This window comes from Budorcas taxicolor, chromosome 1, assembly GCF_023091745.1.
Source record: "Budorcas taxicolor isolate Tak-1 chromosome 1, Takin1.1, whole genome shotgun sequence".
Taxonomy (NCBI): Eukaryota; Metazoa; Chordata; class Mammalia; order Artiodactyla; family Bovidae; genus Budorcas; species Budorcas taxicolor.
Window position 1 is genome coordinate 7,840,417 of NC_068910.1, and position 26,600 is coordinate 7,867,016.

At 42.2% G+C, this 26,600-nt stretch overlaps 1 protein-coding gene across 1 annotated transcript; it reads right to left on the bottom strand.

Moving 5' to 3' along the window:
- Nucleotides 1–564: 564 nt before the first annotated feature.
- On the bottom strand, nt 565–21,945 carry LOC128056355 (serine protease 46-like). Its single transcript, XM_052649120.1, has 5 exons — nt 21,864–21,945; nt 18,840–19,017; nt 18,402–18,658; nt 17,477–17,640; nt 565–819 (listed from the first exon to the last, which is right to left on the bottom strand). The coding sequence occupies exons 1-5, from the start codon at nt 21,943–21,945 to the stop codon at nt 565–567; spliced, it is 936 nt and encodes a 311-aa protein (XP_052505080.1).
- Nucleotides 21,946–26,600: the final 4,655 nt, after the last annotated feature.

The following is a 26,600-nucleotide window of genomic DNA, read 5'->3' on the forward strand; positions in this document are numbered from 1 at the left end:
GGAGGAACTGGTCAAGCTCTGTAGACTCTTAGGGTGATATGAGGGCTTAGGAGAGGCCCACAAGTTCTGGAACAGAATCCACAAGTGCAGGTCTGGTCATTTTGAGTTTCCTGGAAAGAAGACAACCCTCATAGTAAGGAACTGAGGGGAAACTGTAGTCAGAGACCCAGGGCATGGCCATGGGGACCTGGGGACTGCTGGAGCGCTGGGGTTACTAAGCAGAGAGTGGGGATCACAGAGCCCAGCTTCATATTGGTAGAAGAGGCAACTGCAGCCCAGAGAGGGTAACAGGCTGAGTACAAGTACAAGGAAGACTATCAGGGAGGCTACCCTTGAGAAGACAGCCAAGCCTCTTGGGGGTGGGGAGGCTCTGGCCAGAGTCAAGAAAAAAGAGGATGGCTTCGGTTACACAAAGTTCAAGAGCATCTTCATTGAACAATTGAAAAAACAGTGGCTCTGGAACCCTCCCCCATGGACTTGCCCTGCTGTCCTGTGCTCCTCCAGTCTCCAAGACAGGCAGAGGGGAGGAAGCAGCTGCATCCGGAAGGGACGCCCAGGAAACATTCACAGGAGCCACAGGCAGCCCAAGGAGATTAGCAGGATGGAACTAGTGAGGAAGACCGGGCTAAGGCAGGCAGGCCCGGCCCTGCTGACGAACTTCACATCACCGATCTGCTTCTTCATCCAGTCAGTGAAGTAGGAGGTGCTGGTGTAGATACCTGGGAAGCGGCGCCGGTTGCAGCTAAAGCTCCAGCTCACCACCCCCATCTGAATCCAGGTGTTGTCCATTTGGCAGACCAGGGAATTGCCAGAGTTACTCTGTGGAGGGGAGTAAGGGCGGCATAAGAGAGGCAGCAGGAGGGCCTCCTTGCAGGTCCTGGACAAATAAACTTGCACCTTCCCAGGCCATGTTCTTAACACGAGCTGTATTAGACCCGTGCTGTCCCAATAATGAGGCATAGCTAGGAGCCTGCCCTGTGACATGGAAGCGCTGTTCTGGGGCCTGAGCTCAGGATCACATTGGCCTCTCTTCACTCCCCTGCTAACCCTCTGACCATAACTCCCTGGTCCCCTCCTCTGCCCTCTCTCTAAATTGTGGTGGGCCTCCAAGGTGTTACCCTTGACTTTCTCCTTTCCTACCATCCTGCTGGCATAATGAACTATTTGAAATGCAAATCTGTTCCCCCTCTTTTCATGAAAAGCAGAGGCAAATGTAAGAATAATGTTTACAACAGCAAACATCAAAAGGTAACAGCTTTTATTTCTGCTGATGATGGGTTTATGATTTTTTAAACTATCCTATACTTTTTAGTATTGTTGAAAAGTTTTATAAATCAGAAAAATATCCCATGCTCTCCCTCCCTCCCTATATGAATACATATATATTTTAATGTAATATAAACCAAGATTTGAAGAAGGAAATGGCACCCCACTCCAGTATTCTTGCCTGGAGAATCTCCTGGATGGAGGAGCCTGGTAGGCTACAGTCCATGGGGTCGCTAAGAGTCGGACACAACTGAGCGACTTCACTTTCACTTTTCACTTTCATGCATTGGAGAAGAAAATGGCAACCCACTCCAGTATTCTTGCCTGGAGAATCCCAGGGACAGGGGAGCCTGGTGGGCTGCCGTCTATGGGGTCGCACAGAGTCAGACACAACTGAAGTGACTTAGCAGCCGCAACAGCAGCAAACCAAGATTTATAAGACATAATCTAATGAAGAGTGCATAAAATATGTAAGGAAAAATAAAATCATACTTAATAAGATAAAGGAAGACCTACATTAATATACAGATATACTATTGTTCTTAGGTGAGGCAATTTAAAACAATGTAAAACTGTCAATTCTCAGCATCTGGCTTCCTGCAGCATGGAAGGCTAGATTCCCTATCCCACTTGCTGAAGATAACATGTGAGTTTTTTTTAATTATTATTTTAAATGCATGGGTGAGCTGGCAAGAAAATAGACTCCTCAGATTGCAAAACCCAAGGGAGGGCTGAAACCCAGAGAGCTGACAGCAAAGCCCAGAAGATGACTTTTTGCCCCAAGGCCATGGACCAAACCCAGTGAAACTGAGCTTTGGTTTTCACAGCCTCATTCATGGGTGCAAAAGACAAAATGCTCAGAGCCTGCTCAAGATGGGGAGCCCAAGAGGAAACCTCCTGCAAAAAGTTATTCCTGCCAAAAAGGACCACACCTTCTGCGTGAGGATAAACTGGGAACACCTGCCCTCATGTGAACTTGTAATTCAAATTCACACTGTCTGGGTGATTAAAAAAAATTGAGCCAAGAACATCGTTAAAAGTGGTTCTTGGTTGGCTTTATGCCCTGGTACCTGGCAGAAGCAAATATAGATACTGTCTGAAGGACCTCACTTTTCAAGCCGTGCTTCAGCAAACTCCCATGAAGAACACTCTAAAGAGCATGTCATCACTCTTAAAACATCACCCCACACACAGGGAAGTTGAGGCACCAAGAGCAAATGCCAGCCAGCAGAAAAAACCAAAAGCAGCATCAGAGCCTTCAGAGTTTGATATTCAGAAATCATCACATGAGAGCCTCAAAGTTTCTGGTGATGCACTATTTTGTAGGCGTGGTGGTGAAGGTATGGGTATTGACTGTGTTATTCTTTGTTCTCCAAACACATTTTATAAATATCTTTTATCTCTATTCATTAGAGAGTGAAACAGTCAAAATATTGTGACAATGTCAGTTCTTGCATTGACCTCTAACATTCAAGCAATTCCAAGTAAAATGCTACCAGTATTTTTTCAGGACCTTGACAATCTGATTCTAGAACTAATATTAAAGGATAAAGGCCATGAATTCTATGACAAGTTTGAGAAAAAAAGAGCAAACTGGAGAGGCTGGGGACTGGAGATATATCTAACCAGAGTTAGATATATTTCAAAGCTATAATTATACAAACTATGGCACTAGCATAGCAATAGAAAAATAGACCACGGGGGCAATGGAGAGCCAGCCAGATGCCTGCAAGTGAGGAAACCTGGCACATGCTCCAGAAAGTGTCATGACTGTCAAAAGGAGGTCTCTGTTGTAGGTGGTAGGGAAATTGACAGAGAAAAATTAATTTGGACCCCACCATAACAAAACTCCAGGGAGGTAGAGCAGGCTTGGTGAAGTTTAAATCAAAGTGATTTTTAAATTGAGGCTTATAATAAGACAAGACATTTACTAACTGAAAGTAACTGAAAATTATGGGCTCCTCCCAAAATGGAGAAGAGAGAAAGATTTGACATAGGGCACATGGGGAAAATGACTCAAAAGAATAAAACTAATGTGGGTTCTCTAACAAACTGAGATTCCTCAACAAACAAATACAGGAAGGGAATGTAGAACAACATCAGTTATGTAAATTAAAATACCCATATATCATGCTACACATTTTTCAAAGATACAAACATCTTTAAAGACATTACTAAACACATTTCAGAGAAGGCAATGGCAACCCACTCCAGTACTTTTGCCTGGAAAATCCCATGGACGGAGGAGCCTGGTAGGCTGCAGTCCATGGGGTCTCTAAGAGTTGGGCATGACTGAGCGACTTCACTTTCACTTTTTACTTTCATTCATTGGAGAAGGAAATGGCAACCCACTCCAGTATTCTCGCCTGGAGAATCCCAGGGACAGAGAAGCCTAGTGGGCTGCTGTCTGTGGGGTCGCACAGAGTCGGACACGACTGAAGCGACTTAGCAGCAGCAGCAGCAGCAAACACATTTCAGTAGGGGCCTTATGTGGGGAGAGAAAATGGAAGATGAAGGGGAAAATCAAGCCAGTGATAATTAAGCTAGTAATGATAGTGTGAGGACCCTTACCTGAGAGATATGGTTGACGGGACTCTGGGAATCTAGAGTTAAAGAAAAGTCAGAGAAAAAGAGAGAGAAAATTGGAGGGCAAAAGAAGGATCCTATGTGGATATTCTCTTATTACAGTGAAATAAAGCCAGAACCCAATAAAAAAAATGTGAAACACCCCCCTCAGAGGGAAAAAATTAACTTTCAAAAGTGCTAAAATAAAAACAGAATTAAAATCTGCAGTTGGAATGCAGAAAAATGAGAATACCATATATTGCAAAGCCCATGGGATGTGGGCCAAAATTGCACACAGAATAGTCTTAGTCTAAATACTTTTAACATCAAACAAGAGGGAATGAAAATAAATTATTATGAATTATTTATCACTGCACATTCAGTTGAAGACACTTAAAATGGAATTAATAAAGGCAAAAAGGAGATGTCATGCATTAGAAAGCAAAAAAAATCATAGACTTGAGAAATAAAATCAATCACTTTTTCTTAAAAAACAACAAAATAGATAAATACCTTTTAAGTCCTACCAAGGAAAATTGAAAGAGGAAGAAAATGCAAATATTTTGTGGTGTAAGTAGAAGAGATTAAAATCAGATCCAGGGAAAATACACTTTCTAGGATCTGAAGACTGTTAATAACTTTCTCTTTATGGATTTAAATTCTAGATGAAGTGAATAATTCCTAAGAAAATACAAATCATAAGCCAATAACTATGGACAAAATAACATAAAATACTGCTCAAGAACTACCCCTTCAAATGAGAACAGGTCTATGTGGTTTTACAGGCAACTTCTTTCTAGCATTCAAGGAGCAGATAATTTATGTCATTTCAAATGTTCTAGAACATAGACTGTACTTTCAAGTGGAGCATAGTTGTGACTCTATAATTTAACAAGGGGAGTGCCTTTCTCAACACACCTTAAATGCAGCCCAGCCTCCCTGGAGGCAAACAAAATACAATGCTGACTGCGTGTATGGCGCCTTATGCTGCGGCTCCCTGCGGCCCCTTTCCTGGGCTGTGCGCCACCACCGTCCTGTGTCTGGTCCAGGGCCCAGTACAGGGTGGTCTGTTGGATGAAGAAAGAAATTAAACATATCCTAAAAAAGGAGGTTATAAATCTGAACACAACAGATGAATGAAACCAAAGCACACAGTGACCAGGGAGGGCTGATCCTAGCAGGCAGGGTAAATGGACACGAGGGGGTCTGTTCACAGAACCAGCTTAGCATGCTGAAGAGTATAAAGTCATCTTGATAGCTCCAGAAAACACGTTTTATGAAGTTTAGCGTGCGTTCCTGAAATAAAATGCCACAGTGAAACAGAAAGCACTTGCTCTGTCTTCCACAGATGCTATGCCATCTTAGCAAGATGCTTCAGAATGAAGTGTGGGAAGCACGTCCAAGAAGGTCAGCAACAAGAAAAAGCAGAGCCACAATTCCAGGCTGCTTTCAGGGACAGTACCCAGAATAATGGAAAAAGTAAAAATCATGAAAACGAAAGAGGCAAAATCATCACTAATCACAGCTTACATGGGCATAGACCTGGAAAGCCCAAGAGAGTCAGCAAAAACTCTTGGGATATAATAAAAGGGTTCAGTGAGCTGAACTCCTAGATGTTTTCAACAAAATGAGTCTGGTGGATGGAAGTAGGGCAAGTCAAAAGGAAGGAAGGTTCTTGTTCTTCTGAGGAAGCTGTAGACGTTGATTAACCCTGGGTGTTAAATTTAAATACATGTGTGGAAACTATCAGGTGACCAACAGGAGAATGACCCTGAAATACAACAACTTCTAAACAACTACAGGGGAAAAGTGGAGTGGAAAAAGAATCAAACCAGTACATAAAGTGAGGGGTATAAAAAGAAATATTCTTCGTGATAAATGGGTTAAAGAAAAGCCTCCCTAATGTGTTGGAAAGTATAAGGCACTGAGCCTTATATTGTTTATAAGACATATAACTAAAACAAGATAGCACAGTGTCTCATGGAAGACAGAGGGATTGTTCTGGAATATGATTTTTGACATTGCAAAAAAGTAGAAAAAGAAATAGGCATAATATTGAAAAGTAGGAGACAAATTTATCATTGTTTGCACATGATATGTTTCTGGGCCTACAAAATTAAAGAGAATCCACTATACCTAGGAAGCTTGCTTATTATAAAGTAAATACACACAAAAATCAATATATTGATATAATACAAACAGAAAATACACTGAAAAAAAAACTGCTCATGACAGAGAGGTGACATGAAACACCTAGGAATAAACTTAAGAAGCGGGCATGCAATAACTATATGGAGAAAGCTGTATAAACTGCTGCTCCAGGGACACAAAGAAATGAAGCAAAATAGGGTCTATTTTCCCAAATCAATCTATTAATTTCACCAAAATCACCACATGACTTTCCTTTTATATTATACTAAGACTGTTCAAGAGAAAATGGGGACAAAAGAACATATGGAGACTATACAACATGCTACTAAAACACCAGTGAGTCAATAATGAAATCAAAGAAGAAATTAGAAAATACCTTGAGACAAAGATTGTTCAATTCGAATGAACATGGGAGAATAGCCAGGTAAATTCTTTAAAATAAAAATAATAAAGGAGGACTTGCCTTACTACACACAAAAAGGAATTGTAGAGCAATAATAATTTTAAAACAGTGGTGGTGGCATAGGAATGAGACTGCAAAGGGCAGAAATACACAAAATAAGATGGAAATGTATAATATAATAAAGAGGGCATTTCTAATTAATTGCCCCAAAAAAGTATTCAATAAAAATTGTTGACCTAACTGGTTTCTTCTCTCAGCCTTTCAGATGAATCAAAATTAAAATATTTAAAGAAAATAATTAAGGACATATATGAGTAAAGAATTTTAAAAATCTTAGAGTGGGAAAGATTTCTAAGCACCGCACAAAAACTACAATCACTAAGAGAAATAATGATAAATGTGAACATATGGAAATTATAATTAACTCTATAAGAACAAATCCATACCCAAAGAAGGTAAATCATGAACAAGTAGGGTGAAATTGTAAAGCACTTCACAAACGGTTAAAACTTCCTGTTTCCAAAGTTAAAAAAAAAAAAAAAAACCCTTTGATTTTGAAGTAATTTAAGACTTACAAGACTTCCCTGGTGGTGCAGTAGATAGGAATCCGCCTGCCAATGACGGGGACATGAGTTTGATCCCTGGTCTAGGAAGATTCCACAGGTCCGGACCAGCTAAGCCCGTGCACCACAACTGTTAAAGCCCGAGCCTAGAGCCTGTGCTCCACAAGAGGAGCCACCGCAGCAAGGAACCAGCGCTCCACCGCAACAAAGAGCAGCTCCTTCTCGCCGCATCTAGAGCAAGCCCGAGCACAGCAACTAAGGCCCAGGGGAACCAACAGTCAAATTAATTAATTAACAAAAAAAGACTTACAAACAGTTATGAGTTTAATATTTTTACTCAGACCCACTGATTTAATGTTTAACCATATTTGTCTTATCTTCTCTATCCATAAGTATGTGTGTGTATATACACATATTTTATAAGCCACTAAAATTAAGTTGAAAAAGACATGATGTTCCTTACCAGTAATTACCCACAGCATATAATATCTACAGTTTTTACAAATCAATAAAAAGAAAAGTAGTTTAATAGAAAAACATGGGCAAAGGACAGGGAAAAGTGTAAATGGTACACTGAACACAATAAACATCTTCATTTGAACCCCCTTTGTGCCTTGATCCTGGGTAAAAACTGGGCAGAATCAGAATGTTTTGCTCACTGTGATTATTGTAATCATAATCACTGTGATTACACTATCATATAAATGTCTCAGTTTAGAAATCAGAATATACACATCCACACAATAAGCACAAAGCTAGACTTGATTTAAAGTCAAATTTCTCAGTAGATAACTAATGAGGACCTACTGTATAGCGCAGGGAGCTCTACTCAATACTCCGTAATGGTCCATACAGGAAAAGAATCTGAAAAAGATCCATCTGGAACTGGCAGAACTCCTGGACAACCAAGGCTGCAAGAAGGATCCCCATGTAACCAAGTGTGACAGGAAAAAAAGCATCGGGTCAGGACCTGTGCCCCTGAAAGGGGTCTAAGAGGAGAAGAAAGACTGCCCAGTAAAACCTCACCTTGAGCAGTGAGCAAGTCAAGCCATAGACTGGCCATCCCAGTCCTGGGGTCCTACACGGAGGAGACAAGCGCCCTTGGCTGCTGGGAGAATCACTGGGACAGATAGGCCGGAGAAACCTAGATGCCACGCACGAGGAGTGTGCCAGTGCTAGCTTAATGACAAGCTAGAGAGACGTCTGCCTAATGACTGCTGCCTTACTGCCTTAAACTTAAACCCCACTCGCGTGATGCCACAGCTTGGCACAGAATGGAGGGCAGCTGGGTCCTGAGAAAAGACTCAGTCTAGCAAGGCAGAGGCGGCACAGGGGCCTAGGGTGGGGTCCAAATGTGGGGACAGTGGCCATGGTTGACACTTACTCAAACAGCACCACAGAGACAGCCTGGGCCTCTGGTGGCAGTACAGCCACTTGAACCCTTGCAACCAACACCACCATCCCCACTCCCATTCCACACCACGACACAGCACCGGAATGAGACAACCAAGCAGAGGAAAGACTCAGTCTTGGGCTACGTGTGAGCGGAGCCCCCGAAGCCTACACTGGCAGTGCAACAGCCCTGTGTGAGCACACAAGCCCCATCTACTCCAGCACTCCCCTCCTGTGGGGCAAAAGCCCCAGTGTAGGGAGAAGAAAAACACATACTTAAAGGGAACAGAATTAGCTTGGATTCGACCTCAGGGTTTCCCAGCAATGTGGGAGCAAACTCCACCCCTGACGGGGCGGCCACACAGAGGGAGCAGAGAGGAAATCCCAGCTCACACCCTGCACAGTCTCTAGCTCCTCTAACAGCAGCCACACCTTCTGTCAAGGTGATAGTGGCCAGCACACCATGAGGAAAGACTTGGTTGGCATCCACATCAAATCCAGCCCTCACACCAAAGACACTGGGCACACACAGTCTATGAAGGGACACTTCCACATAAAAACACCACCCCTTGAAGACCACAGCAGACAACTGTGTTTCACCTAGATTCATAGAGACAGAGAAAGTTAAGTAAAATTAAAAGAAAGAAACTTACTCCCAGCTGAAAGAACAAAAGAAAACCCCTTTGTAGAACAAATAATGAAGCAGATAATCAGTCTACCAGACACTGAGTTCAAAAAGTTGGTAATAGGGACTTCCTTGGTGGTCCAGTGGCTAAGACTCTGCGTGCCCAATGCAGGGGGCCTGGGTTCAATTCCTGATCAAGGAACTAGACCCCATGTGCTGTAAGTAAGAGTTCTCATGCCCCAACTAAAGATACCACATGTCGAAATGAAGATTGACAATTCCCCGTGCGACAGCTAAGACCTAGTGCAGCCAAATAAATAAATGGTTTTTAAGTTGGTAATTAAAAAATGCTAAGTGAATTAAGACAGAATATCAGGATAAACATAGATGATTTTAATAAGAAAGCAGAACTACAAAGAAGGCCCAATCAGAAATAGATAAATCAACTTCTGAGATAAAAGGCACTCTAGAGGCAATGAATAGCCAACAAAATAACAAAGAAGAATACATAAGAGATCTGGAAGATAGAATAATGGAAATCACCAAATCTGAACAGCAGAGAGACAAGTGAAAAACAAAAAATAAATAAATAAAGCAAAATATGAGATCTATGGGTATAACATAAAGGTGCCAATGTATGCATAATAGGAATTCCAGAAGGAGAAGAGAGGGAAGGGGATTGAGAATGTATTTGAAGGAACTTCCCTGGTGGTCTAGTGATTGGGATTCCACCTGCCAATGCAGAGGACATGAGTTCAATCCCTGGTCCCGGAAGATCCCACATGCCGTGGATCACCTGAGCCCCTGAGCCACAACTGCTGAACCCATGCCCCACAACTACTAAAGCCTGTGTGCCTAGAGCCCATGCTCCACAAAAAGAGAAGCCACCGCAATAGGAAGCCCAAACACCACAATGAAGAAGAGCCCCCACTCGCCGCAACGAATGAAAGCCCATGCATTAACAAAGACCCAGCACAGTCAAATAAATAATTTTTACAAAAAGAAAATGTATTTGAAGAAATTATGGCTAAAAACTTCCTAAGCCTAAAGGAGAAAACATATCCAGGTACAGAAAGCACAGAGGGTCCCAAACAAAGTGAATCAAAACATCCCCACACCAATACATATTATAGCTAAAATGGCAAAAATCAGGGCTTCCCTGGTGGTCCAGTGGTTAAAAATCCACCTTGCAACACAGAGGACATGGGTTGGACCCCTAGTCTGGGAAGGTTCCACATGTAGTGGGGCAACTAAGCCTGTGCACCATAACTACTGAAGCCTACCCCACCTAGAGCCCACGCTCTGCAACAAGAGAAGTCATCACAATGAGAAGCCTTTGCATCACAATTACTAGCCCCTACTTGCAGCAACAAATAACCAACACAGCCATAAAATAAATATTTTAAATGGCAAAAGTTAAAGAGAGAATCCTAAAGGCAGCAAGAGAAAAACAGAGTCATGTACAAGGGAACCCCCTTAAAGCTATCAGCTGCTTTCTCTGCAAAAGCTTTGCAGACCAGAAAGAAGTAGCATAATATACTCAAATTCATGAAAAGGGAAAGACCTGAAACCTAGGATACTCTACCCAACAATATTATAATTTAGAACAGAAATAGAGAGAAAAAAATTTCTCAGACAAGCAACACTTAAAGAATTCAGTTACACTAAACCACTCTAAAAGAAATGTTGAGCATCTTCTCTAAATGGAAAAGAAACAATCTATAGGGAAAGGAAAATCCCAACAGGAAAGGCAAACTATATAGTAAGCATTGACGATCACTTAAATAATTCAAAACATAGAATAAAAAACAAACAAAAAACTATAAAAGTACCTATAACTACTGAGACAGTCAATTCCTAGGCAGGTTGATTAAAAAGTCCAGGGTCCCCAAGGAGGAGAAAGGGGTCTGAGGCTCTCAAGGAGTAGGAAAGGACAAACTTTTTTTTCTATATTCCTTAGTCAGGATTATATAACAATAATGTATCCTGCTTGAGGACATGTTTCTCTTTCCTGAAAACCTTCTGACTAATCCTGTTATCTTAAAATGTATATTATGGGAGTGGGTCTAGTAAGATCTTTACAATCTTGAGACATTATTTAATTTATTGTAATAACCAATTAAAATATATATAATTTCCTTGCTAAGAATAGGGATGGGGGCATTTTCCATTCCCCTTCTGAAGTCTATGTCAGAAGATTTCTCTGTCCCTTTTTCACTTCAGTAATTCTCTGCTATGCAAAAGCTCTTGAGTGATCATGCCTGGTCCCTGGTCCCAAAGCTAAATCTTCAGAGATCATGAATCTGACACCATTCACCATAAGCTATCATCACAATAAACAGTAAAGGGGCAAGCATGAAGATGTAAAATATGACATCAAAAACACAAAATCTGGAGGAGGGGAGTAAATAAGGAGATCTTTTAGAATGTATTTGAACTTGAATGACTTCTTTTTAAAGCAACTAGATATAATTATGGATCAACATATATAAATTCCATGGTAACCACAAATCAAAAGCATACTTATTATAGGCTGTGTATACACAAAAACCAAATAGAAAAGACCTCAAGCATGCTATTAAAGAAAATTATCAAGCCACATTGGAAAAGCAAAAGGAAGAAGAAAGGAACAAGTGAGAACTGCAAACATACTGGAAAGCAAGGAATAAAATAGCAATAAGTACATACCTGCCAATAAAAACTTTAAACGTCAATGGACTAAATCCTCTGATCGAAAGACATAGAGTGACTTACTGGATACCAAAAACACAAAATGAGACCCTTCATCACGCTGCTTACAAGAGACTCAGTTCAGGGCAAAAGACATATGCAGACTGAAAGCGAGGGGACAGAAAATGGAATTCATGCAAATAGAAATGATAAAAGGTGGGGGTAGCAATACTCATATGCGACAAAACAGACTCTAAAACAAAGGCCATAATAAAAGACAAAGAAGCACACTATATAATGATAAAGGGGTCACTGCAAGAAGAGGATATTACACTTGTTAACACACACACTTAATAAAGGAGCAATTAAACACAAAGCAAATACTAACAGACATAAAGGGAGAAACTGACAATAATGCAGAAACAATAGGAGACTTTAACGCCCCGCTGATCTCCAAGGACAGATCATTCAGAAAGAAAATCAATAAGGCAACAGAGTTCCTAAGTGACACCAAAGATCAGTTGTACTTGATATCTACAGAACACAACATAAAAAAAAAAAATAGAATACACACTCTTTTCAAGTGAGCATGGAATGTTCTCCAGGTTATTTCACACACTAGGTCACAAAACCAGCCTCAACAAATTCAATAGGATAGAAATTATATCAAGCATCTTTCTGACCACAACAATATAAAACTAGAAATCAACTACAGAAAAACTGGAAAACAAATATATGGAGACTAAACAACATGCTACTAAAAATCAATGAGTCAGTGATGATATCAAAGACAAAACCATTCTGAGAGAAGTTTATAGTGATACAGGCCTTCCTCAAGGAAAAAAAAAAAAGAAAAATTTCAAATAAACAACCTAACCTACCACCTAAAAGAATTAGAAAAAAGACAAAGAAATTCCAGAGTTGGCAGAAGGAAGGAAATCATAAAGACCAGAGATGAAATAAGTAAAACAGAGATTTTAAAAAATAGAAAAGAAGGATGAAACCAAGGGCTGTTTCTTTTGAAAAGATTAACAAAATTTGATAAACATTCAGCCAGGCTCATCAAAAAGAAAAGAGGACCCAAATAAACAAAATAAGAAAGAAAGAAAAGAAATAACAATCAATATCATAGATATACAAAAATCATAAGAAAATACTATAAACACTTAAATGTCAACAAATTGGACAATACAGAAGAAATGGACAAAACTGGACAAATTTCTAGAAACATACAGCTTGCCAAGACTGAGTCAAAAAGAAACAGACAATTTGAATAGACTAATCACAATCTTTATAAGTGAAACAGATTCTGTAAAATAAACAAACAAAAACATGGCCTGCAAACAAAAGTTCAGATCTGTCCAGTGGTTAAGACTGTGCTTCCACTGAGGGGACATGGGTTCAATCCCTGGTCCTGGAACTAAGATCCCACATGAGGCAAAAAAAAAAAAAAGAATCAGTTTATTTTTAGGGACTTCCCTGGAGGTTCAGGTCTGAACAGCTTCACTAAGGAATTCTATCAAATACAGAAAAAGAAAAGTTATACCTATTCTTCTCCAACTATTCCAAAAAACTAAAGAGTGAATTTGGATACTCCCAAATTCATTCTATGAAGCCACCATTACCCTAATATCAAAACTAGATAAAGATCAGAAAAGAAAATTACAGGCCAACATCTTTTATAAATATAGATGCACAAATCCTTAATAAAATATTAGCAAACTGAATCCAACAATACATTAAAAAGATCATACACCATGATCAAATTGGGTTTACTCCAGGGTCACAAGGATGGTTTAACATACACAAATCAATCAATGTGATACACCATACTAACAAAATGAAAGAAAACCCACATGATCATCTCAGTCGATGCCAAGAAATACTTCGATAAAATTCAGTATCCATTCATAATAAAAACCTTCATCAAAGTGGGTATAGAGGAAACATATCTCAACATGATAAAGGTCATTTATGACAAAATCAGGGCCAACATAATATTCAATGGTGAAAAGCTGAAAGCCTTCCTCCTGAATTCAGGAAGAAGACAAGGATGCCCATTCATGTCACTGTTATTTTTTTTTTTTTGGTCACTGTTATTTAATATAGTACTGGAAGCCCTATCATAGCAATCAGACAAGAAAAAGAAATAAAATATATGCAAATTGAAAGGGGAGAGATAAAATTGTCACATTTGCAGTTGACATGATACTCTATATTAAGAACCCTAAAGTTTCCATCCAAAACTATTAGAATAAATGAATTCAGTAAGTTTTAAGGATCCAAGATTAATATACAAAAATTTGTTGCATTTTTGTACCCTAGTGAAATATCTGAAAGAGAAAATTAAAAAACCATCCTGTTCAAAATCATGTAAAAAAAACCCTAGGAATAATCTTAACTAAGGAGATGAAAGACCTATACACTGAGAACTATAAAACACTGATGAAGTAAACTGAAGATGACCGAAAGAAATGCAAAGATAATCTGTGCTCTTGGATTTCAAAATTATTATTATTAAAATGGCCATACTATTCAGTCTACAGATTTAATATGTTGTTGTTCAGTTGCTCAGTTGTATCTGACTCTTTGAGACCCCGTGGACTGCAGAATGCCAGGCTTGCCTGTCTTTCACTATCTCCCAGAGTTTACTCAAACTCATGTCCATTGAGTTGGTGACGCCATCCAACCATCTCATCCTCTGTCATCCCCTTTTCCTGCCTTCTATCTTTCCCAGTATCAGGGTCTTTTCCAGTGAATTGACTCTTCACATCAGGTGGCCCAAGTATTGGAATTTCAGTTTCAGTATCAGTCCTTCCAATGAATATTCAGGGTTGATATTTTTTAGGATTGACTCGTTTGATCTCCTTGCAGTCCACGGGACTCTCAAGAGTCTTCTCCAACACCACAGTTTGAAAGCATCAGTTCTTCGGTGCTCAGCCTTCTTTATGATCCAACTCTCAGATCCATACATGACTACTGGAAAAACCATAGCTTTGACTAGGAGAACTTTGTCAGCAAAGTAATGTCTCTGCTTTTTAATATGCTGTCTAGGTTTCTCATAGCATCTCTTCCAAGGTGCGAGAGTCTTTTAATTTCATGGCTGCAGTCACTATCTGCAGTGATTTTGGAGCCCAAGAAAATAAAGTCTGCCACTGTTTCCACTGTTTCCCCATCTATTAGCCATGAAGTGATGTTACCGGATGCCATGACCTTAGTTTTTTGAATGTTGAGTTTTAAGCCAGCTTTTTCACTCTCCAGGCTTCCCTGATAACTCAGTTGGTAAAGAATCCGACCTCAATGCAGGAGACCCTGGTTGGATTCCTGGGTCAGGAAGATCCGCTAGAGAAGGGATAGGCCATCCACTACAGTATTCTTAGGCGTCCCTTGGGGCTCAGCTGGTAAAGAATCTGACTGCAATGCAGGAGACGTGGGTTCAGTCACTGGGTTGGGAGGATCCCCTGGAGAAAGGAAAGGCTACCTACTCTAGTATTCTGGCCTAGAAAATTCCATGGACTATATAGTTCACAGAGTCGCAAAGAGTCACACGTAAGTGAACGACTTTCACTTTCACTCTCCTCTTTCACCTTCATCAAGAGGTTCTTTAGTTCCTCTTCCACTTTCTGCCATAAGGGTGGTGTCATCTGCATACCTGAGGTTATTGATATTTCTCCTGATAATGTTGATTTCAGCTTATGCTTCATCCAGCCCAGCATTTCACATGATGTACTCCACATATAAGTTAAATAAACAGGGTGACAGTATACAGCTTTGACACACACCTTTACCAATTTTGAACCAGTCTATTGTTCCATGTTCAGTTCTAACTATTGCTTCTTGACCTGCATACAGGTTTCTCAGGAAGCAGGTAAGTTTGTCTGGTATTCCTATCTCTTTAAGAATTCCCTAATTTGTTGTGATCCACACAAAGGCTTTAGTGTAGTCAATGAAACAGATGTTTTTCTTGAATTCTCTTGCTTTTTCTATGATCCAACAGATGTTGACAGTTTGATCTCTGGTTCCTCTACCTTTTCTAAATCCAGCTTGTACATCTGGAAGTTCTCAGTTTACATACTGTTAAAGCCTAGCTTGGAGGATTTTGAGCATGATCTTGTTAGGATGTGCAATTGTGTGGTAGTTTGAGCATTCTTTGGCATTGCCTTTCTTTGGGATTGGAAAGAAAACTGACCTTTTCCAGCCCTGTGGCCACTGCTCAGTTTTCCAAATTTGCTGGCATATTGAGTGCAGCACTTTAACAGCATGGAAGCAACTCCAGTGCCCATCAACAGACAACTGGCTTAAGGAGATATGATACCCACACACACACAATGGAATATAACTCAGTCAATAAAAAAAGAATGAAATAATGCCACTTGCAATGTGGATGAACCCAGAGAACATTACACTTAGTGAAATAAGTCAGATAAAGACAAATACTATATGATATCATTTACATGTGGAATCTAAAAAAGAATACAAATGAATGTATACACAAAACAGAAACACAGTCACTGATACAGAAAACAGTCTTGTGGTTACCAAAGGGAGAAGGGATGCAGGGAGGAACAAATTAGGGGTATGGGATTAACAGATACAAACTACTATTCAATATATATAAAATAGATAAGCAATAAGCATATATTGTACAGGACAGAAATTATACTCATTATCATGTAATAACCTATAATAGAATATAATCTGCAAAAACACTGAATTGCTATGCTATATACCTGAAACTAACACAATAAATCAACTATACTTCAATTTTAAAAAACAAAAGAAACACTTGTATTAAAGATGAAAAAAAGTTAAGACGTCCAATTCAAGAAATTATCCTCTGTGTATACAGAAATGTGATTTATGAGATTAGTGGTGACACCCTGTAGAGGAAATGGTTTTTTCACTGAATGACACTGGGAAAAACTGGTAGTCCATACACAGAAATAAAGAAAAATAGACCTCTAACTTTCACTATTCATGAAATGAATACACATGATTCAAGACCTAAATGTAGAAACCAAAATTTCCAAACTTTTAGGAAAAAGAAAACATAGGAAAATGTCTTTATAACCTCAGGAAAATGAAGGATTTCTTAAATAAGCATAGGCCAAAAGGGGAAAATATGGATATATGTTTGACCGAAATAAAAACTAAATTGCTAACACAACACTGTAATCAACTATACTTCAACAAAATATTTTAAAAAATCTAAATTGCTGTTCAGCAAAGACAGTATATATAAAATGATTTCAAAAAGAAAATATTTGCAATATATATAATGAACATAAAGTCAGTATCCAAAATATAAAAATATAATAAAGAGAAAAAGGCAAGCAATAGAAAATGTATAAAATATCTGAACAAGTGACTTACAGAAAAAGAATCATGAATGGTGAATAAACACATGAAAGGATGCACAAGTACACTAGTAACTAGAACACGTACATGCAACCACCATAGGATACTAGTTCTCTAGTTCTCATTCTCAGAATGGAAAACATGTTAGTCTGACCAATACCAAAAGTTGGCAAGGATATAGAGCAATGAAATTTTCAAACACTGCTGTAAGAATATAGATTAATACAATCACTTTGGAAAGCAATTTGGCAATGACTATTAAAGATGAAAGTACGCACAGCCTATCATCCATCAGTTCCCTGTAAGTACTGCCATTATTAACTATAATTGGGGAGAGGAGGGAAAAGTATTTTCATCCCTATTTTTACAGAGTGGGAAAACGGAAGCCCAGGGAAAGGCGATTTTTAATCCCCCAGTGCCATGTGAGAAAGAATGCATGACCCCTAAAAGTCACCTTCTTGCCCAGGTCTAGACACTGCTCACCTGACAGGTGTCCATGCCCAAATGTGAGGTGGCACAAATCATGTCATTCCCAAGTAACTTCTTCTGGTTTGTCAGGAAGAGGAACTTGTACTGTTGATTGCAGATATCATTATTTATGATCTTGACAGCCACCTCCTGAAGGCTGTAGGGGGACTGTGGGTTCACTGGAGAGAGAGAGATCCTGCCTCACTATCTCTTCAGCTCATCTCCATCTGGGAGCTATCCAGATTCATAAAGTGGGAGGCAGAGCCATTTCCTAGGATAGTGATTCACAAAGGCTCCACTCTGCAGTCTGACTTTTGAAAATGCCCAAGCGCATTAAAAAGTCTAAGCAAAAGTCTCCTGAGGGGCTCAGAACAACATCCAGGCACAGAATGAAGCCAAGGATTCAGGTTTCATGAGCATGAGTGGCTGAGCACTGCTCCATTGCTACCTGCCAAGGTGGCAAGATCCTAAAGCCTAGACAGAGCCACCCCCTGGAAGGCAGGACCCCACAAAGGCTCCTCAATTCTAGGACCTCAGAGTGACACCAACAGGGGACAGGAAGTCTTGGTGCTCAAGGCAACAAGTGTTGTAAATGGCTACCCAATGTCTAGGTAGCCCCTGAGACCATGGCCCCTGTGCCACCTGCAGACAGGGCATCCCAGTAACAAAGTTAATTTCCTTCCAGGCTGCAAGGTGAGAGTTTGACATTGGATTTAGCTTAACTTTGGGAACTGAGATCCGTGGACATCATGGGTGTCTTTTACACCAGGGTGCTGTATATATTCTCCCACCAACAGAGTTCAGGATAATGTGCGGCACATTTAGGTGTTCAGGAAATGTTTGCTGATGGAGTGAATAAAGGAATGGGATGGAGGAGCCCCTGGTGGAGCTATGTTCTGAAGAGGCAGGTGTCTTGAGACCTCAGCCTGCTTTCACTCACCATGAATATCCACTTTTCCCCACCCGATCATCCAGCACAGGGATCCAAAAGATGGCTTGAGTTTGGGGTTAGGTAGACAGACAGGCTGGATGAGTGGGGACCAGGAGACAGGGTCCCTGAGCTTCAGGAGGGCAAGATCCTGGGAGAGGTTAGTGAAATCCTCATGAATCATGATGCGAGCGACTGGACGTTCGGTACCATTTTCTGAGAGGCTCTGAACTCCCATCTTCACGGAGTATGATGAGGGGTCCTTGGATCTGCAGGGTCACAGGTAGGAGGCAGATCACCAGCAGTGAGGTCAAACATGGAACAGGTAGAGAGACACAAGTTGAGCACAGGGCTACCCAGCCAGGCCCCTACTCCCGGATTACCAGATTTGAGCGGGGCCTCCCAGGCCAAAAAGCAGAGCCCCAGAGACCGCTGGCCACCCTGACTGACCTCTGTAAGCAGTGTGCAGCTGTAAGGACCCACTGGCGGTGGATGAGGGAGCCGCTGCAGATGTTCATGCCCAGGAACAGGATGCTCACCTGCCATGGCCACTTGCCTACCTCCACTAGATTTCCGTTCACATTCTTGCAGGAGATGTTAGTCTGACCACAACCCCGGGACCAGGACCCTTAGGAAAAAGGTAGAGAGGGAGCCATGCCAGCCTCATGCAGACTCTTGGGCAGCAAGGGGCAGCCCTCAGACTTCCAGCCGTCACAAGCAGCCACTGCCACCTGCACACGTGGGGAGGGACTTTTCTCACCACCCCCAAACTGGCAACCAAAGGCCCAGAGGCAGCAGGAGCCCCATGCTAAAAAGAGAGCCTCCAAACAATGGGGACCAGACAACCTCTCCAGAGCTTGTTCCGATCCAACAGCCCAGGAGTCATCCCTTCTCCCTTGTTAACACAAGCAAAAGGTTAGGGGAGTGAAAGGGAAAAGAGAATCATCAGAGGGATGAGAGTCAGTCAAGCACTAAGTGATGGGGCACACTGGTGGGCTGCTAGTCAGGGCTGCTAGTCAGTTGTAGCCAGAAAGCAATGGACAGTCATGTCACATTGTACAACTCCAGGGCCTGCCTCCATGGACCACCAGCCCTGGAGGTGTGCTCTCTGTGACTATAACAGGAAATGAGTAAAGATGCTTGTCAGTACCCTCCTTGCCCCTCACTGGCCCCAAAAGCATGAGTGGGTGGAGACAGGCCTGCATTGAACTGGCTACGACACTGAGATTTTGAACTGGACCTTCCTGGACTAGTATTTAATAACTCAACATCATTGAGGACAGGAAAAGGAGAAATTCTACAGCAAAGGTTGGAGACTGAGATTAAAGACAAAAAGGTTTTTTATCAATGTATAACCTGCTGTCAAGTTTGAACTGGTCTAGAAGCCGTCACAGGGAGGTCAGAGACCTCCTCATTACATGCAGACTTGGACATGTGTTTACACTGTCTCAAGCAGACATGGTTCCAGCAAGTGCTTCCCTAAGCAGTTCAGTGTGCAGTGCCACCCAGAGCTTCAGGGACTCAGCAGCAGCAAGCAAAGCTTGTCCTTGCCTAGGAATGGGGGGAAGGTGCAGGAGGTGAATTATGGTGGTGGTGGAGAGGATACAAGAACAAACAGAGCAGGCTAATAATCTACTGCAACCCATACACTAGCAGAAACATCGACTGGGCCATGCCTCATAGCAGTCCCTCAGAGAGTCCCAAACCACTGATGTCTGGTCTTGTTCCACCATGTCCAAGGGCTCTCGGTACTGCTATCAGATGTGGGTGGCTGGCTTCCTTGCCATACCTGAGGCTGGTCACCTTTACCCTCAACCAGTGGCTCCCTACAGGGATCCACAGGCACCCACACAGGCCCCAACATCTCCATGGAGTTTTGTCTACCTTGCCCTCTCATCGCTCCATTCTTGCCCATGTCTCTGGCCAACGGCTTGCTGTCCTATTTTCTGTCTGCTCCGAGGTGGGGTGGCTATATTTTCCAGCCTTTCTCATATACTGTGGTTGGTTTATGGCTACCTTGTTTCAGATTACAGCCTACCCCAATGGAGACTCTGGGAGGAAAGAGATGGCTTCCAAAGTCTTGCCCTTTCCTTTCTCACAAGGCTAAGGCCCTGGAGAGCCAGGGTCCCACAGAATGAACTTCACCACTTGAAAATCTAAATCTCATATCTAGTTCAATGCAGCCCCTTCTCCTCCCACTCCTGCCGTTGGGGCCAGTGAGGGGCAAGGAAGGAACTGACAGCTCTAGGAGGGAGGGTTGGGCTTTGCTTCTGTGCTCCCCAACTGTAGTGGGTTCTTCCATTTCAGGAAATAGCACTCCGCAGAACTCACCTCCAGGACAACACTGACTCTGATCTCTTCCCCCAAAAGCTTATGCAAGATTTGCAGGATTCAGCTTGGAGAGGCCAGCACCAAGTACAGCAGCTGAATCTTTAGGGAACCAGGATGGATTAATTTGGGGGCACGAGATGCTGCAGATCAATCTTCTCAAAGGCACAGTGATATGACTCCACACACAGGGGACACTTAGCGGCTCCAAGAGACCACTGCAGATCACTTCCACCCCTTCTCAGAGTTCCAGAGTCCAAGCACTCCCACTCACAAGCTGTATTCTGATCTCACCACCTGCACTCACACATGGAGATGGAGACACCTGTCTTGGCTCATGACCTCCATCCCTACAAGGTCGCAGCTCCTCACCCCCACATCATCACAGGCACAGCCATCAGCAACGAGGAGCAGTGCACAGCCTCACCAGCCCCAAACGCCACAGATGCCTGAGGACAGCAGAGAGCAGGACGGCACTCATTCATTCAGTCCCTCACTTAAGGAAGTGGTCTGGGAAGGCAAGTCACACAGTAAGGAAAAAGGACAAAGTCCCTAAGTTGGGGGACACATCCCTACCAACAGATGCCATGCCAGCATATTTTCTGCCAAGGGGAAATATGCTGCCAAGGGCTGCCACCACAATATTACATGTGGTCAGTTAGGGTGGGATCCCAGACTTTGTCACATGGGGTCCAAAATTTTTACCCCCAAAGAGTCTATTGAAAATCAGTGTTGAATCCTGGCTCCATAAGCATTTAGTTCTCTGGGCCGCAGGTTCCCACAGTGAAATGGCCCACCTCCTGGGCTGCTGAGACGTAAGCGTGTGAATGATCCCTCCATGGCTGAGCGGCCACCTACACACCACACTGCCCTCAGCACAAATCCTGCTTCTCTGAGACTGTGCCTCCCTAACGAGCTCACCCATTCCACAGATTATTCGTTAATAAGGCTCTTTCCTCATGTCCATGGTCACCTGCACACTGGAACTGCCTTGACACTGTCTGGGTCCCCACACTTGGCACACCACGCAGTCTGGTGAGGAGGTGCTCATCAAGAACAAATGGAGGCCCTTCAGGCATGAGGACGGCTGACATGGGTACCCAAGCAGAGTCCTCCTGCCTCTCTCTCATGTTCCCAAAGCCCTACCTTCAACATAGAGGTGACTGTCAGCCCTGGCAGAAGAAAATGGAGATGCGAGGCCCTGAAGAGCTCCCTGCTCACAGGCCATAGCAAGCAAGGGAACAGCTCTCACTGGTTCTCATAATGGGACTTGGGGGCAGGGCATCTCCACTGTGTGAGAATTCTAGAACTCATGGTTTGTTTATATAGCAGGAAGTGGGGCAGAAGCAGGAAGCTAAGGAGACAGTGTGGTCTGGGTCATGACCTGCCAGTGTTGTGATGTGATGCTGTTGCCAGACAGCCCTCTGGTATGGTGCATCTGTTGCCAAGCCCAAGGCCTGTGACTGCACCAGGTGTCTGGCCCATGACAGTACCTCCTGGGCTCAGCCTTGGCCTTGACAGTGCCCCTGTATGCCTAACACTGAGTCTGTGGTAGTGCAGGTATCTGGCTTGTGACAGCGCTGACTCCCTGGCCTGCGAGGCATCCCCAGTACCCAGTTCAAGAGCCTCAAAGCCCTTCTCATGGCTTCTCTGGAGGTATGGAAACTGAGGCTCTAACAAGGGGATGGCTAGTTCCTGCTGAGACTGATTGAGCTGGAACTTGGGTTTTCCCTTTTCCCACACTTTTTCTCTGCACTTTTAAGAGAACAGCTCATGGGTGGAGGGAGGTGAGCTGCCTGGAGCCTGGAAGGTGAATTCCTGAGAGGAAGCAGTTTGCAAGCCTGGGTCTTCAAGAATCAGCAGAGTAAGTGACATCTTGGCCCCCTCCTCATCACTCCATTGAAGTCCCACCCCAAGAATCCCATGCTCCTCATACTATACAGGAGGATGGCTCACTCTTGCTCCACCCTGTCGTTAGTGTTGTCAAGAACGTGGAGTAATGAGATTGCTGTCGTTACACTGCTACAGGAGATGGACTGGGACCAGCACTGTGAAAAACTCTGGGATCATTTAGTAAAGCAGAAAATGTGCCTAACTCACAACCTGCGGGTCCGTTACTTGTAGTGCGCCATGGAAATTGCATACGTGTAAGCAGCAGGAAAGACAGATGAGACTGTTGACAGTGGCGCTGTTGAGTGTAGCCCCAACTAGAAACCCACCAGCTGTCATCAAAGGCAGGATGAATGCACAGGATACTCAAGAGCAATGAGAACAGCAACATGGTAAATCTCATAAAGCATATTGCTGAAAGAAGTCAAACACCAAAAAGTACATATCACATGAAGTTCAAAAACAGGCAGCACAAACTATTTTTAGGGATTGCTAAGTAACTTCAGTAGTGTCCGACTCTGGGACCCACCAGGCTCCTCTGTGCATGGGATTCTCTGGGCAAAAACACTAGACTGGGTTGCCATGCCCTCCTCCAGGGGATCTTCCCGATCCAGGGATCGAACCCACATATCTTATGTTTCCTGTTTTGGCAGGCAGGTTCTTTACCACGGAGCCAGCAGGGAATACATGGTACAAAAATCAAGAGGATGATCAGTGAAGTGAAAGTCACTCAGTCGTGTCAGACTTTTGCGACCCCATGGACTGTAGCCCACAAGGTTCCTCTGTCCATGGGATTCTCCAGGCAAGAATACTGGAATGGGTTGCCATTTCCTTCTCCAGGGGATCTTCCCGATCCAGGGATCGAACCCATGACTCCTGCATTGCAGGCAGATTCTTTACCGACTGAGCTAGGAGGGAAGCCCTAAAGAAGAAGAGAATGATTAGTCCAATAATTAGATTGCCTCTGAGAAAAAGAGTAAGGAAAAGAGAGAAGAAAGAAAACCAGAGAAGCAAAACCATCTCTACTCTTCTGGCTCTGTGGAAAGTAATGCTCTGTGGGGAATAATCAACTAATAATAAAAGATAACTGAATAAAGACCAAGCACATTCATGACCACCAATGTGAATACAAAGAAAAACCTATTCTTATACAACAAGTCAGAAATTCTTATACTGGGTAGAAAAAAAATCCACTCATGTGCTACTTGAGACTCACCTAAGACAAAGTAATACGAAGCAGTTGAAAGTAAAAGATGGGCTGAAACGCATCAAATATATGTAAGCAAAAACAGAAATGACAAGATTAATTTCTAAAGATGTAATCCAGGATAAAAGCTTTAAACAGAAAAAATAAAGTTATTTTATGGTGAAAAAAGATAAAAATTATAACATCTAATCCCTTGATATCAAGGGATTCCCTAGTGGCTCAGTAGTAAAGAATTCATCTGCAATGCAGGAGACACGAGTTTGGTCCTTGGGTCAGGAAGATCCCCTGGAGAAGGAAATGGCAACCCACTCCAGTATTCCTGCTAAGATGATTCCACAGACAGAGGAGCCTGGCAGGCTACAGTCCATGGGGCTGCAAGAGTCAGACATGACTTAGCAACTAAACCGCCACCATCACCACGTAATATCGTGACATCAAACGTAATGATACACAAGAAATGGAAAAACCTCACTTGCAGTGGGAGAGTCTTCTCCAACTCTGCCTATCTTTGAGGGATGGAACATCTATAAAAGTCAACCACATACTAGACTACTAAGAAAACCACAGTTAACTTCCCTAAAAGCAGAACTATTCCGGGCCACATCTTTAACCATAATGCAATGAACAAGGATTTAATAACAATTAAGTGAGATTAAACAAATGACTTAAAAATCTTAAAAATAAGGTTATTTCAAGGAAATAAAAACATTCTATCAACTATTTAGAAAATACTAGTAATTGGAGCAATGCATTGAAAAAACTTACTGGGTATGTTCAAGGCAAATCCACAACTTTAAATGTATTGACTATTGAGTAGCAAACAATGAAGAAAGTGGAGAAAACCACTAGACCATTCAGGTATGACCTAAATCAAATCCCTTATGACTATACAGTGGAAGTGAGAAATAGCTTTAAGGGACTAGATCTGATAGACAGAGTGCCTGATGAACTATGGATGGAGGTACGTGACATTGTATAGGAGACAGGAATCAAGACCATCCCCAAGAAAAAGAAATGCAAAAAAGCAAAACGGCTGTCTGAAGAGGCCTTACAAATAGCTGTGAAAAGAAGGCAAGCAAAAAGCAAAGGAGAAAAGGAAAGATATACCCATTTGAATGCAGAGTTCCAAAGAAGAGCAAGGAGAGATAAGAAAGCCTTCCTCAGCAATCAATGCAAAGAAATAGAGGAAAACAACAGAATGGAAAGACCAGAGATCTCTTCAAGAAAATTAGAGATACCAAGGTAACATTTCATGCAAAGATGGGCTCAATAAAGGACAGAAATGGTATGGACCTAACAGAAGCAGATGATATTAAGAGGTGGCAAGAATACACAGAAGAACTGTACAAAAAAGATCTTCACGACCCGGATAATCATGATGGTGTGATCACTCACCTAGAGCCAGACATGCTGGAATGTGAAGTCAAGTGGACCTTAGGAAGTATCACTATGACCAAAGCTAGTGGAGGTGATAGAATTCCAGTTGAGCTATTTCAAATCCTGAAAGATGACACTGTGAAAGTGCTGCACTCAATATGCCAGCAAATTTGGAAAACTCAGCAGTGGCCACAGGACTGGAAAAGGTCAGTTTTCATTCCAATCCCAAAGAAAGGCAATGCCAAAGAATGCTCAAACTACCACACAATTGCACTCATCTCACACGCTAGTAAAGTAATGCTTAAAATTCTCCAAGCCAGGCTTCAGCAATATGTGAACTGTGAACTTCCAGATGTTCAAGCTGGTTTTAGAAAAGGCAGAGGAACCAGAGATCAAATTGCCAACATCTGCTGGATCATGGAAAAAACAAGAGAGTTCCAGAAAAACATCTATTTCTGCTTTACTGACTATGCCAAAGCCTTTGACTATGTGGATCACAAGAAACCGTGGAAAATTCTGAAAGAGATGGGAATACCAGACCACCTGACCTGCCTCTTGAGAAACCTGTATGCAGGTCAGGAAACAACAGTGAGAACTGGACATGGAACAACAGTGAGAACTGGACATGGAACAACTGGACATGGTTCCAAATAGAAAAAGGAGTACATCAAGGCTGTATATATATCTAACTTATATGTGGAATACATCATGAGAAATGCTGGGCTGAAAGAAGCACAGGCTGGAATCAAGATTGCCAGAAGAAATATCAATAACCTCAGATGTGCAGATGACACCACCCTTATGGCAGAAAGTGAAGAAGAACTAAAGAGCCTCTTGATGAAAGTGAAAGAGAATAGTGAAAAAGTTGGCTTCAAACTCAACATTCAGAAAACTAAGATCATGGCATCTGGTCCCATCACTTCATGGGAAATATATGGGGAAACAGTAGAAACAGTGACAGACTTTATTTTCTTGGGGTCCAGAATCACTGGAGATGGTGACTGCAGCCATGAAATTAAAAGATGCTTGCTCCTGGGAAGAAAAGTTATGACCAACCTAGATAGCATATTAAAAAGCAGAGACATTACTTTGCCAACAAAGGTCCGTCTAGTCAAAGCTATGGTTTTTCCAGTAGTCGTGTATGGATGTGAGAGTTGGACTATAAAGAAAGCTGAGCGCCGAAGAATTGATGCTTTTGAACTGTGGTGTTGGAGAAGACTCTTGAGAGTCCCTTGGACTGCAAGGACATCCAACCAGTCCATCCTAAAGGAAATCAGTCCTGAATATTCATTGGAAGGACTGATGCTGAAGCTGAAACTCCAGTACTTTGGCCACCTGATGTGAAGAACTGACTCATTTGAAAAGACCATGATACTGCGAAAGATTGAAGGCAAGGGAGAAGGGGATGA